This window comes from Sinocyclocheilus anshuiensis, unplaced genomic scaffold (genome assembly GCF_001515605.1).
Source record: "Sinocyclocheilus anshuiensis isolate Anshui unplaced genomic scaffold, SAMN03320099.WGS_v1.1 scaffold13, whole genome shotgun sequence".
Taxonomy (NCBI): Eukaryota; Metazoa; Chordata; class Actinopteri; order Cypriniformes; family Cyprinidae; genus Sinocyclocheilus; species Sinocyclocheilus anshuiensis.
The window spans coordinates 858,196-872,742 of NW_015538026.1; the positions used below are offsets into that span (position 1 = coordinate 858,196).

The 14,547-nt window shown below is 38.0% G+C and overlaps 1 protein-coding gene across 3 annotated transcripts in view; it reads right to left on the minus strand.

The window, feature by feature from the left end:
* Window positions 1-14,547, minus strand: part of LOC107679038 (adenosylhomocysteinase 2) — a 28,768-nt gene that overhangs the window by 12,301 nt on the left and 1,920 nt on the right. Inside the window, exons 1-3 of one of the 3 annotated variants that reach the window (XM_016474466.1) lie at window positions 11,333-11,481; window positions 3,176-3,290; window positions 1,752-1,895 (exon numbers count right to left, since the gene is read on the minus strand). In XM_016474466.1, the coding sequence (XP_016329952.1) occupies window positions 1,752-1,895; window positions 3,176-3,290; window positions 11,333-11,359 (286 nt within the window). In that variant the 5' untranslated portion in view covers window positions 11,360-11,481. Of the gene's footprint in view, window positions 1-1,751; window positions 1,896-3,175; window positions 3,294-11,332; window positions 11,482-14,547 lie in introns of those variants that run through there. The other 2 variants (XM_016474458.1, XM_016474452.1) reach the window with 2 other exon arrangements.

Genomic DNA, 14,547 nt, shown 5'->3' on the forward strand with positions numbered 1-14,547 from the left:
CCGCACCACTCCTTCCCCCGGAGGAGGGCTGGGTGGAGAATCTTTTGTTCCCGTTTGTTTCTGTTCCGCCACTGGCTACCCAGCCAGTGGTACCCAAAACTTCAATAAAAGAGCAGTTTCCTTTGCCTCCGGGTCCCAAGAGGGCGAGGATGGCGGTGCACGAGACCCAGTCTCCACACGGCCGTCCCCCTCTCCCTTTGCCAGTGGGCAGCAGGGTCCGGTTCAAGGATGCTATGCCTCCTCACGAGCCCCCTGCCCAGCCGTGGAGCCAGGTAAGTGGCGCGCCACGCACTCAGACCCCACCTTGGGACGCACGGAAGCCTCCCGGGTTGGGTCCCTGTGTTCCACTGCGCTGCCCTACTGCGGGTATGTCGGTGGTTTCCCTAGTTCCGCCTGTTCGGTCGCTGGGGGCCTGGTTAGCGTGCCCCAGGGCGTCTCGCTGGCTCATGTGAACCGTCAGACTCGGCTATGCGATTCAATTCGCCCGGCGCCCTCCCAAGTTCAGGGGCATTCGGTTCTCCTCTGTGCTGGACAGGGATGCTCCAGGGTTACACAAGTAACCTAGACGTTCTTTCATGACAACTCTCAGAGAGTTTAGCATGGTAATATACATGGCAATGTTGATGTGCTTCATCTTGGAGGAACAGATCTGCTATGCTGCTGCTGCAGCAGAGCAAGTACCGAGACTCGCTACTGCCAATACATCCACAGACATGCTGCTGTGAGCATGTAGGAAATACTGCTGCTGCACATATATATGAAATAACCCCCATATATAACATACATGAAATTATCCTGTAGCAGATCTATACAGGTGGAGCTGGGGAAGGTGGAGGGTATCTGAAGCATGCTGCAACTGCTACTGCAAGCACTAACCAAGTATTTGAATGTTGAGCAGCAAGCACATTGGCTACTGATGTGAAAAGAAACCAATCAGCTGTGCCATGTTAATAATGATGTGATTATATCAGACTGAGTTAGAACCTATCGCCTGCGCCATCTAGAGTTTCATGACAGAGCTTTGTATTTAATGTAGACTGAAGTTTTCAAGCTTCCAAAAAGGACACAAAAGCATCATAAAAGCATCATTACAATGATCTATATGAATCACGCACAATATTCCAAGTAGCTTTGTTCTTATTCACTGATTATTTATGGATCACTGAGTCAGTGAGTTGAACTTGAGACATTTCTGTCTTTTTTTTTTTTAAACAAAGCTATTTGTATGGCTTCTGGAGACATATTTCCCATTCTTTTTACTGACATTCAAAAGCTCTTTGAAATTTCTTGTTTTGTGTTCTGCAGAAGAAAGAAAGTCATATGGACTTCAAATAACTAAACGATGATATGCTTTTCCTTTTTGAATGAACTATTCCTTTAAGTATGTATGTATTGTGTAGCTAGTACTAAAATCTTGACCCAGTTAAAGCATTCAATTAAATGGATAACAATGACTGTTCCTGACAGCAGCAGCTGTTACCAAACCTTGGTCATTTGACAACACTTACATACACCTACATTTGTGTTCAACAGGTACAACAGATGTCCTGAGTCAACAATACTTTACTAAACCAATAACATTAATTATCAAAATTTGATAAAACATGACAAACCAGTTGAGAATCAATGCTGTAATTGTTATGTAAGCAAATCCATCTTGACCTATTACACAGCAAAAAGAACATTCCCACAAAACAGATGTGAAGATAACCAGTTACAGAGTACTAAGCATAAAAGGTTAGTCTCCAAACCTTGCTCAGCGATCTCAATCTCCCGCCGTCCAAACTCAGCCTGCTTGATGTTCTTGACGCAGAAGTCGCTGCTGCCCTTTGAGTTGACCTGGGTTTTCTCACGAGGAGACGTCTCATCATCGGAACTGTCGGTGTACGAGGCCGCTACAAGTGCATGGACGCACATTTCAGTGGAGTTAAACACCAATGCATGCATTTATTCATGTCTGCAATAGAAAAAAACCTTCTTCTGATCTTATGAAACTATTTTGCAATTCTGTGTCAGCAGTCTGCTATTTGGGGGGGAGAGAGAGTTGGTCTGCAGTCACAAACATGCCGGAATGTTTATCCCTCACTTTTGTTGGTTTTACAAATGATTTAGGAATGTGAATTTGTCTGATCCAATGCCAATGCTACCAAAAGTCTGTAGTTCTCACTTTAAGCTGACCTAGGATTATATTACACAAAAAACGAACTAGCATGAACAAGAAATAGCCAGTTTTGGGCCACAATGATAGTCTTGTTGACAGGTAGTTTCTGCAATGAACTTAAAGGAATAGTTCATCCAAAAATGAAAATTTGCTGAAAATGTATTCACCATCAGGCCATCCAAGATGTAGACAAGTTTATTTCTTCATGGGAACAGATTTAGAAAAATTGAGTATTACATCACTTGCTCATCAATGGATCCTCTGCAGTGAATGGGTGCTGTCAAAACAAAGCCATGGGTGGCTGTTCAAACAGCTAATAAAAACATCACAATAATCTAAAAGTACTCCAGACCATCACTTAATGTCTTGTGAAGTAAAAAGCTGCATGTTTGTTTTTTTTAAACCACTTTAACGTGTCACTTCTGGGCAAAGTAGAGTCCATAATCCATAATAACGCTTGTTTTCGCTTGTAAATAGTGCTTGATTGCATATTTCTCTCCTAATCCAGAGTCAACTTTTTCACTCATATGTTAGCTGGAAGCAACGACTTAAAAGTTAAATTATTAATGATGGATTTATTTCTTACAAACACATAGCTTTTCACCTCACAGGGCATTAACCGATGGACACGAGATTACTTGCGGATTATTGTGATGTTTTAATCAGCTGTTTGGACTCTCATTCTAACGGCACCCATTCACAGCAGAGGAGCCATTGGTGGTGAGCAAGTGATGTAATGCTAAATCTGTTCAGATGAAGAAATAAACTCATCTACATCATGGATGGCCTGAGGGTGAGTACATTTTTAACAAATTTTCATTTTTGGGTGAACTATACCTTTAAATAAAACCATTTACCAATTAAATAGGTGTTAGACCTAAAATGTATACATTTGCATGCTTTTAATGCTTCACGACACATGACGTTTCTGTTTTTGTACTTCTGAACTACAGAACTGTATTGACATACATATGTCTGTGCTTGGCTTGCAGTGAGGGTGGATGAGGGTCTGACCTGAGCTGTAGCTGTCCGTGGAGGACTGAGAGATGGAGCGGGACAGGGAGCGACGGCCGGTCTTTGTAGGGAACTTGCTGAACTCCTGTTTTTCCTCTTGGTTGGCAAACTGAATCTGCTACAGTAAGATGGAGGTATGGAAAAAGAGAGGATGGGGGAGAGATAGAGACATGAACATCTACAGCAAGATGGAGGTATGGAAAAAGAGAGGATGGGGGAGAGATAGAGACATGAACATGCGAGCAGTACTTTTGCATGTAGTTAAAGGAATATTCACCCAAAAATGAATATTCTGTCAAAATTTACTTAATTTGTGTTTTTCGAAGATTAACCAAAGTCTTATGGGATTGAAATTATGTCAGAATTTTCTTTCTTTTTTTGGAGGGGGTGAGGCAACTCTTTAATTACACAAAGTAAGACATACAGTGGGTACGGAAAGTATTCAGACCCCCTTCAATTTTTCACTCTTTCCGTACCCACTGTATATAGCAAATGTGTATCAAACAGCAACATTTCAGAACTTAAGGTTTGATTTCAAGTAGTTCATATTTAATAAAATAAACTATGAATATATATAACTTTGGACAACTACTGAACATTAAATAAACTAAAATACTCTAAGGAAAGGCACAGCTTCAAACATGTAGAGTCTTAATATAGCCCAAAAGGACACTATAAATAGCATCTGCTCACTGCTGTATTGAAATATTTTACAATTACATAACAGATGTGGGGAAGGGATGTCATCAGGGGATTTCAGTTCCATTTCAATCATTTTAATAATGCAAAACTTTAAATATTCATAGGATTGTCGTATTTCACCAGAAGCATTTAGTTTATGTTGGCCAGTCAATCAGTGTTTTGTGTATGAATCCACCTTGCAAGGAAATGGACTTCAAAGGCTCCACAACGTCATGTCAAATGATCAAGAACAAATTAAAAAGAGCTTTTGATATAACCAAGCAAATATTTAGTGCCTGCAATGTTTCCCGACAATAACTGACTTGAAAGAAAAAGAAAAGAATTGACATTTATAAATTAAGTTACTATTAACCACCCCTTTACGCACCATTTTATTCTTTTCACAAATCACTGAACATGCAGAGGATTTCACGCCAGTAACGGACACAATATGGTGCGTTTAATAAACTGACTCAGTAATCTCAGTAGACAGAATGTGAAGCAGATATTTAATTCGGATGTGCTTTGATGTTTGATATATTAGGTGGAGAGACATTCTCATTCTATAAAAAAAAAAAGTGCATATGCTCCTGTGTTCTCCTTCTTGGAGAAAATTTGCAGGGGAAAAAAAATGTAGGAGTACATTAACATAGAAGTTAAACTCATGGATTAAATTTAATTACATTTTAATTTCAAGGGGTCATTAAAGTGATTAAGGAAAGTAATATAAGCTGAAAGTTAAAACCTCACAGTGCACATAGGCTGAAAGGCTTAACGCTATAACGAAGGACAAAAGCTTCTGTAATATTCTGTAAAAATACCCAATGAAGACAGGTTCATCACTGTTTAACATACAGTAACACTTCATGTAGGAGTGATCATATGTCTGAAAAGGAAGGGAAGATGAGGAGGGTTGGGGCATCTGGGATGGGTTTCGTGGTAGACTATTAGATTTACACAATAATGTGCAGGTAAATCACAGAAGCAGAGCTCTGGTTCTGACTGCACTCCTTTTTTAGAACTGATTTATTGATTCATGTTTCTTTCATACACAGATAGTCATAGTCTCATCTACAGACACGGATTACCAGCGGCTCGACTTCAAAGCAACTGCAGACCCAGATTTACAGTGAACTGCAATATGACTGTGCTTTAGCAAACAGAGCTTATCATTACAAAATCACTTGGTTTGATACGTAACCACAAGTAGTGCACATTTTCATCTGGCAAAACCAAAAAAAAAAAAAAGTTTGCTGTCACTGTAGAATCACTGCATCGTCTCATTTAACACAATTATTGGCTGAGGTCAGGTTAGGGTGGCCATATGTGCCATTTATACGGGACACGTCCTGGCCAGGAGTTCTATATTGCCTAAAACATCCAAAGTAGTTTGACCAATAACATGCAGGTATTGTACTTAATTGACCAATCGTGGCGCGTCGCACGTGAGAAGGTGAGAACGGTCAAAGCTATGCAAATACTCGCACCTGTTTGTTCGTTCGTCCGTTCGACTTGAAGCTGCGCACTGATCATTGTATAACACCAAAGTACCGCGAGAGCGATTTGAAAGCATAAGGAGCCGTCTGCTCTGCTCTGCTCTCTATAGCACTCGTGAAATAATGTCATACAACGATCGATCTGCACAGTGCAAACAGCCAAAACCTGGATATTTTAGGCAACATAGAAATCCTGGCAAGGGTGCGTCCCGTAAAAATGGCCCGTATGGTCACCCTAGGTCAGGTGCTTTAGGAATGTTTTGAGTAGAGGTCGACCGATGTATCGGTTTTGCCGATTAATCAGCACCGATAGTTGATTGCTGGAACTATTGGCAAAAATCTATGCCGATAGTTTTTTCCAGGTTGTGTCCATTGCTGGAGCAGCTGAGAAGGTCCGCTGTCAGTATGAGAGCGAGAGCGGCCTCTAGAGGTGGAAATCACTGACACTACATGCGGTTTGTTTTGACACGTGACACTGCATGGAGCGGGACACTTCAGATGCGGATTTAAAACCGACAACGAAACGGTTTGTATACAGTATACTATAGTATGTTTTCATATCATTTAGTAATTAATTTGTTGACTAGATGCTGCATTAGTTGAGAAAGAACAGCAGTAAGTTTGCTGTCAAGGCTGAGAAGAAGCAAACATTAGCAGCACCTCAAACAATGACCAAAACTCACGCAAGTCCGACCCAAATGTTTAATGTTACGATTATTACCATAAATTTGCGTTAGTTTATATCCAACTGGTCACATTAATGTATTTGTTATTCAGTGAAGTTGCAGATTTAAAGCTGTGACGTGAGAAAGCAAACTGATATGGTCAGAAATCCTGTCGCACCGCAGAGCGCCATTCATACAGTTTTCCATTAAATTACATTATATTTGTCCCAAATCGTTGTTAATGTACTTAAAGGGATAGTTCACCCAAAAATGAACATTACCCCATGATTTACTCACCTTCAAGCCATCCTAGGTGTATATGACATTCTTCTTTCAGACGAATAAATTCTGAGTTATATTAAAAAACATCCTGGCTCTTCCAAGCTTTATAATGGGAGTGGATGGTAGCCCAAAATTTGAAGTCCAAAAAGTTGAACCAATCCATTATAAAAGAAGTCCACACGGCTCCGGGGGGTTAATAAAGGCCTTCTGAAACGACGCGATGCGTTTGTGTAAGAAAAATATACATATTTACAACTTTATAAACCTTAATCTCTAGCTTCCGCTAACTGTCATACACACATTCATGAGAGAGTGGCGTCCAGCGGATGACGTAGCATGTAGGCAAACGTGGTGACGAACGCAGAAGTGATGAATGTGGAAGCGCGGAGGAGAGAGCAAAACAAAACACCGGTCACGAATTAGTAGTACAAAATGAGGATTTGTAAAGAAAAATGTCGGACGATTTCAATATAAGCAAACAAAACTTGTTTCTCGTGAGACTAGCATATTCTCACCGGAGTTTACGCTACGTCCTACGTCATCCGCTGGACGCCACTCTCTCGTGAAGACAGTTAGCTGAAGTTAGAGATTAAGGTTTATAAAGTTGTAAATATGGATATTTTTCTTACACAAATGCATCGCTTCGCTTCGGGAGGCCTTTATTAAGCCCCCGGAGCCGTGTGGACTTCTTTTATAATGGATTGGTTCAACTTTTTGGCTACCATCCACTCCCATTATAAAGCTTGGAAGAGCCAGAATGTTTTTTAATATAACCCAGACTGTATTCGTCTGAAAGAAGAATGTCTTATACATCTAGGATGGCTTGAGGGTAGGCTTGGGCGATAAAACGGTATCGATATTTATCGACGGTACACCATCTTCGATAACGATATAAACAATTTTCGATACAGTGCACGATATAGGCATGTACTATGAGTGACGCAGACAGCTCACACAAACACGAACACATGCTGAAATGAGTGCTGTGCCTGCCTGTGATAGCCCATGAGACGCACCGCTGCTGTGTTATACATTCAAAATATTAGAGAAATATAGAAGCTCAGTGCGGAGAAGATCATGATTAGGTGAAAACCGGAACCAAGCCATTCACACAGAACGCATATTCAGCGCATCTTTAGACGGACAAATATGACTGCTGCACTCGCGTCTCACACAAGAGATGTAGCCATGCAAAGTTAAAACAGTTTAAACTTTTAGAAAACATGTCGCGAACTCGTGGAGGTTTATTCCCTTTCACTGCGTCTCATGTTTTTAAATGAAATCTGCGTGATGGGCGATTCGGCTCTTTGTATTAAGCAATGCATAAATACCGGATGCTGTTTTGTTCATAATTGTTGATGCAATTTACGAAATTATATTTGATTTATATGAGTTAATTTAGACGTAATGCAGGTTTTGTATAGACATTTATTTCCTTGAGTTGACATTTTAAATGCGCTGCATTATTTTGCTCATTGCGCCCTCCTGTGGCCTCGGGAGATAAGCCAAAAGTTTCCTTAAGACCTATTTAATCTGCACATAAAACATTAGAAATTAGATATTTGTTTAATTTTTATTGTGTGTTTGACTGTTAAAACTAAAAATATTTGTTGTTTGTCTCAATAAATTTGGTTAATTTAAAAATATAGTGGTTAAATTTAAAAAAAAATTCTATTGCTCTTTATTTTAAAAAAGGTTATAAAAAATGTCAATAATTATCGATGCTGAACGATATCATACATTATATTGTTGATGCATTTTTTAGCTATATCGCCCAGCCCTACTTGAGGGTAAGTAAATCATGGGGTAATTTTCATTTTTGGGTGAACTAACCCTTTAAAGACTTCACCCTGGGCTGGAAGATTGTGTATTTTGCATTTTTCAGTGAAACGTTTGTCTTTCTGTGGCTCTAATAAAGTCTGTATGCTTCATATAGAGAGTTATAATGTAGATCGTGCTTTTTCACCGAACTTCAAACTCATCTATGCCACTTGTTGATCATTCTTGAAATGAACTTTTGCCCGTTTGGTGATTAAATAAACTGTTTTAGGCCGCTGCTTGAATTGAACGTGACGCGTCAGGTGTGTGTGATCCCTGATACCTGCGAGTTCTCAGTGGCAGCGCTGCGCTTTTTGTGCGACTGCCATATTTTGTTATTTTGAAAAGATAATCATCAAGTGTTCTAGAATAGAAGCAATTAAAGTGTGAGAGTATACATACAATATCCTTATGTATGTAATTTCAATACTATGGCCTTTGTGTAGATATTTAAAGATGGCCATCTAGTTACAGTGTGTTAATTTCAACATCTACTAAGTTTTACATTTTGAAGTTGATTCTGTTCACATTAGTTAACTATGAATTAATTTTAATGATCAATAAATAATTTATATTTAATATTGATATTTTTATTCATTTACAAAGAATGCTTCAGTAATGTTTAAAAAAAACATTTTTTATACAGTATCCATTTTAAAATCTATCGGTTGATTAATTGCTATCGGCCAGTGTGGTCGAACCTAACTATCAGTATCGGTATCGGTAAAATCCACTATTGGCCGACCTCTAGTTTTGAGGCGGCAAGATACGACCAAAGAAAATACTTTACAAAAGGATTTAAAAATCGAAGGGGTCTGACGCTTCAGACTGAAGTAACCTCTAACCTGTGACCTTAACAAGTGACATTTATCTGATTTTGTGTGTGTGTGTGTGTGTGTGTGTGTGTGTGTGTATGTGTGGTTATAAGCAGTCAAATAATCCACGCATTTAATATATTTACTGTCCAAGTGCACCACAGACAGATACAGAGGGCAGAACCTCTATCTGTGTGGTATATGAAAACAGGAGATTTCATTTAATGCATCTGATGACAGTCAATCTACCAATCTTTAGGAAAGGGTTCTGGACAGTTCAACAGCACTCATGAATCCGATATGTTTTCCAAGCAAAACAGCGGATCCCTCACCCTTACAAAACACAGCTGCCATCACAATTCCTACTGTGAAATATAGACAATATGGAAAGACCCAGAGGAAACTTTTAAGCTGCTCTTTCACAGCTCAGGGAATTTATTTAAAATATTTTATTTTTAATTATATAATATATCCATTCTTTTAAACACACTACTAAGTTTGGGGTCGTAAGAATTTTTTAAAATGTTTTTCAAAGAAGTTTGAAAACTCTAGTCTTCTTTAGTGTCACACAATCCTTCAGAAATTCTGATATACTGGTTTGCTGCTCAAGAAACATTCACATTTGATCAACTTAATGCATCTTTGCTGAATAAAAGTATATATATATATATATATATATATAAATATATATATATGGTCCTGATAAAAATGCTAATTTTAGAAGAAAATTTCAGATGGCATTTAGAGGCTTTTGCATCTGAACTGTTCATATATATATATATATATATATATATTGAAGAATAAGGACACTTAAAATGATCTGTTGAGATCTTATCATTTGGGGAGATTTTCCAAAACTGCTCCATATACTTAGCTTCACATGACTTCATATTCACTTTGATAAGCAGTGACCCACTACACATTTCACTTTACTCAAAACAGTCAACAATCTACTTTCCAATCCAAGAAAATTCTCAGCTCCCCCTGTAGCATTGCTTTAACACCATCATAAATAGGTTTATCTGTTATCTAACATGTGATTTGCCAGACAGCATCCAAGTCCTGAGTTAGGTATGTTTGGACACAAAACTGCGGGACATGCCGGTGAAGTTGACACAACACACATCTGATGTTTAAAAGAAATTGGAGTGATTATAAAATGCCGTTGTGAGGCGGTATTGTGACCCCGAGGCAAAGCTTTGAAATGGAAGTGCTTGAAATAACTGGACAGTTATGATCAGAGAATATTGGAGTATAATTCTTCAGCTGAAAGACAGAGACAAAGAGAATGCTATGGACCACGATGAAGCCTTATAAGCATTAACATCACTTTCAGCTCATTTCGCTGATTACGCTGTCAGTTAAATTATTAAATCGTACTATATTCTTTTTTAACACTCTGGCAATGTGCTGTAATAATCCAGAAGGCTGTGGATTATGTTAAACCAGACTTTAACTGCCCTAGTCAGTGTTATGTAGCAGGAAAGTCCAATGTAAGTGTCAAAAGACATAACTGACTTTAACTGACAGCCTGTGACTATGGCAGATGTAAATATCCCTGTTTGACACAGTCAGACTTATGACTTCACCTTCATATTTTGAGTAATAATTTCTCAAGTCAATTTTAGTCTGTCAGTCCCTGGAAAACCAGCACATGATGTCTCAAAACTTCCTACTCAGAGAAGAACTGAGGATTTCAAACATTTCCTAGACTCTTTAAGTGTACTGTCCCATTGATGGTGATTTAGAACAACATTTCAACAAATGTTTATAGAAAAAAGGCTACATATCAATAAACTCCAGAGAGTCTAATTTAAATCATTTTGATGTGTGGTTTCTACTAAATAAGTTGACTTGTTCACAGACAAGGACCTTTATAAGGTCAATTCAACAATATAAGCAAAAATGTAGAATCTATGTATAAAAAAAATACACATAAAAATCTATTTATACAAGAGGAAAAAATCTAATTATCTATTTTTTTCCCCCAAATTTGTATTATTATTTTTGTTATTAATGTTTACAGTTCACCATAATATAATAGAACATTATATAATAACATTTATAAATATTAAATAATATTATAAACCTAATATATTTATATTTCATAATTTCTCAAATATTTATAATTTAACTTGATACTATATTTATATATAGTATACGTACTACTTTTCTCTTACTTTAACCATTTTTTTAACCATTTTTTAAATATACTGATATATTTAAATTCCTTTTTATTTTAGAAGTATAGTATATAGTCTTTCTGTCTCTCAATGTTTAGACTCTATGTATATAAACCATACATACTTCCGAAACCACAGACAGTCACCAAAAAAATCTGAGCTCTTTTTTGCTGTGTGCTGCTGTAGAGGATGGAAGAGAGAGTAATGTGGCACTTACCCTGGGAAAGTCATAGCCATGGTTCATGGTCCCTGTCTGTGCCGGCTGCCTCTGGCCTGTGTGCCTGTGTATTGTTACAACTGGTGTTTCACCAATGTACTTTTACACACGGGCGGGTGTAGGGGGGAGGGTTTCTGTGTGGAGTTCTTACAGCGGACATGAGGGTATGGGAGTTGACAAGGGAACCAATAAATCAACCACTCATAAACCCGGCCAGCCTACTTTTGCTCTCCCTCTCTTTCTGTAATCTGCCATTCCCTGCAGCCACCGTAAGGGCCGTTTGTGACTGAATGTTTCAGGAATACTAAAGGAAGGGTGTATTTGTTGCCCCGGAGTGTTTTAATCCAACTGGTTTTCCCAGTGCCGTCAGAAACAGACTCTCCTGCAGAGTTCATTCAGGGCGGCTAATAAAACAGGGATCTGGAGGGAATTAAACCATGTTTCTGTAAACCCCTAAACCATCCACTATAGGTCACGTCGGTCAACTCTATTCCGAGATCTGACTAAAAATAGAAGAAAAAGAAATCCATCCAGTTCATTGACTTTTCCGCTTTACAGCTCAAAATTATCCATCGTGGTGGAAACAGACAGGCAGTACTAGGCCAGCAGACGCTCAAGTGTTAAGCAGACGCTGTTGAGCCGTTTACTGTGACTCTGCCAATACCTGCTGTAGTCCTAATGTAACCAGTCTGGCTTTCAGCCACAGTCTCTAATCCCAGGCCGAGGTCACGCAGTGTACACACTCCACATGATTGTCAGCAAAAACAAAGAACTCTACAGCACTCCACATACGATTGGGTTTTTGATTTAATAGTAAAATGTAGGGCTGTCAATTGATTAAAATTTTTTTTATTGAGTTTCTTACATGATATACAATTAAAACACGATTATACAATCAAATGAATAAATCAATATTAGCCTCCAAATGAAGATAATTTAATTATTGTGGCAGATTAAAACATTGAAAAGACATTATAACCCCCCTCCACCACTGGCCTACAGGCCACAATTATTTCTATCTCACACTATCATTCAAAAGCTGAGGGTCGGTAAGATTTTTTCATGTTTTTGAAAGTCTCTTTTGCTCACCAAAGCTGCTTTTATTTGATCGCAAATACAGTAAAAACAGTAATATTGTGAAATATTATTACAATTAAAAAAAATATATATTATTTTTAAATATTTTTTGGAAAAGCTGAATTTTCAGCAGTCATTACTCCAGTCTTCAGTGTCATGTGATCCTTTAGAAATCTTTCTAATATGCTGCTCAAGAAACATTTCTTATCAATCAGATATTATGAACACATTTTATTCTTATTATTATTGATTTTGAAAATGAATGAGTATTTAATATTATTGTGGAAACCGTGATACATTTTTGTGATTCTTTGGTGAAATGAATGTTCAAAAGAAGAGCAATGAAATATAATTTTTTCTTTCTAAAACTTTATGTAAAGTTTTAATTGTCTGTATACACAAGCAGACTACATTTTTGACCATTACTCTGATGGCATAAAAATGACTATTTGCAGAATTTTACATACAAAGGGGGGCATGATAAATTACCATTAATCAATCTATTTTCTTGCGTTTTTAAAAAATAATAAATCACACTAAATTAACAACCCTACAAAAGGTCATGTACACCATAAAGTCCTGACTTTATACATGACTCACAGTGTCATAGTATAATGATGACCAGACTGACAGAGTTTTACCATTAACAAGGCAGCTTAACTAAACAGCTGATTGAGCTGTTTAGTTTTCAACCCATTTTTTTGCAAAAAGTCTACTTGATGAAACTGAATTGGCCTAACATGATTTGGCTGAGAATGTGAAACTTCTGAAACTCTGTTTAAAGACATTTCAGCAATCTGCTCAACCAAGTCAAAATGAATCAAACTACTTGAGAGAATGAAATAATTGGGCTCTGAAGTGGCGGTAGTCTAACGTGAATAAATGAAACACGATCTAAGCTCTCTCAGATGACTGCTAATATAAAGACACCCTAATGGCAGCTCAAGCACTGAAGCAGGAACATCGGTCTAAACCCTCAATGCATCTATTCAGCAGAACTGGACATGCAACCAATAGCTTCCCTGATAATTTCCGGAAATTTGATCTAATCTCCAAAACTATGTGCATTACATATAACAAAGCAAGAAATCAGTAAGGAAACAAAAGGAGTCATTTTTATTATGATGAATGTACCATAGAGAAACTTTGTGAGTCAAAGTACACATGCAAGGAACAGATCTATTCAAAGAGATGAAGAAACTATAACTCTAACTAAAACTAAATGACAGGCTGAATGTTTGGAGAGAAAACACACAACTTTTACAACGAGAAGAACCCAAGGTCACAGCAAGGCTCTCAGCAGGTAGCGCCGGATCGCGGCCCGATGCCAAGTCTCGGTCCGAGAAACAGGAGAAAATGTTCCTGAGCGACTCAGTAGATGTGTCATATTTCTCAGCTCAATGCAACTTTCTTTCACAATGTTATCAGAGCCTCCTGCTCACAGAGGGACAAAGCTAGCGGAGGTACAGAGAGAGAAACTTTCTCACACCCTTAAACTGTGATGAGAAAAGGATACAATTACACAAAAAACTCTGATTACTAAGGGAAAGCACTGCCAGTACATACAAGAGGGAATACACAAGATCAGAGGGGAAAATAGATGAATGCATGCTATACTCAAACCATTGAGCATTTCTCAAAAGAGACTAAAGCTCTTATGAGGTCATTTGTGCGCTAAAAGATGAACACATTATGTTAGGGTTGTTATACCAGTTATACCAAGTAGCTACACTTTTAAGGGGTCATGAACTGCCTTTTTTTATTATTTTGTACTGTTCTCTGAGGTCCACTTATAATCACTACTATGATTGGCTAACAGTTGTGTGTGACAGCCTAAATCCTACACCGATGGACGCTGCTGTGATTTAGGTTAAAAACGCATAAATACTCAGTCAGAACATATCAAATGATCTGTAATAACAAACAAAGCAATAGTGACCACGTAATAAAAACAGTTACTCACACTTGTGTGGTGCGACATTACTGTCGGATCCAATATAGTCGGCACAGCATCGTCTTTTAGCTTCAATCTTTCTGAAAATCCTGCGTCGAATTGTGCCTTGTTTGTTTGAAAACGAATCCACGGTAAAATGAAGTGAACATCATTCTCTTCATTAAAAATAAAGCTAATCCACTCT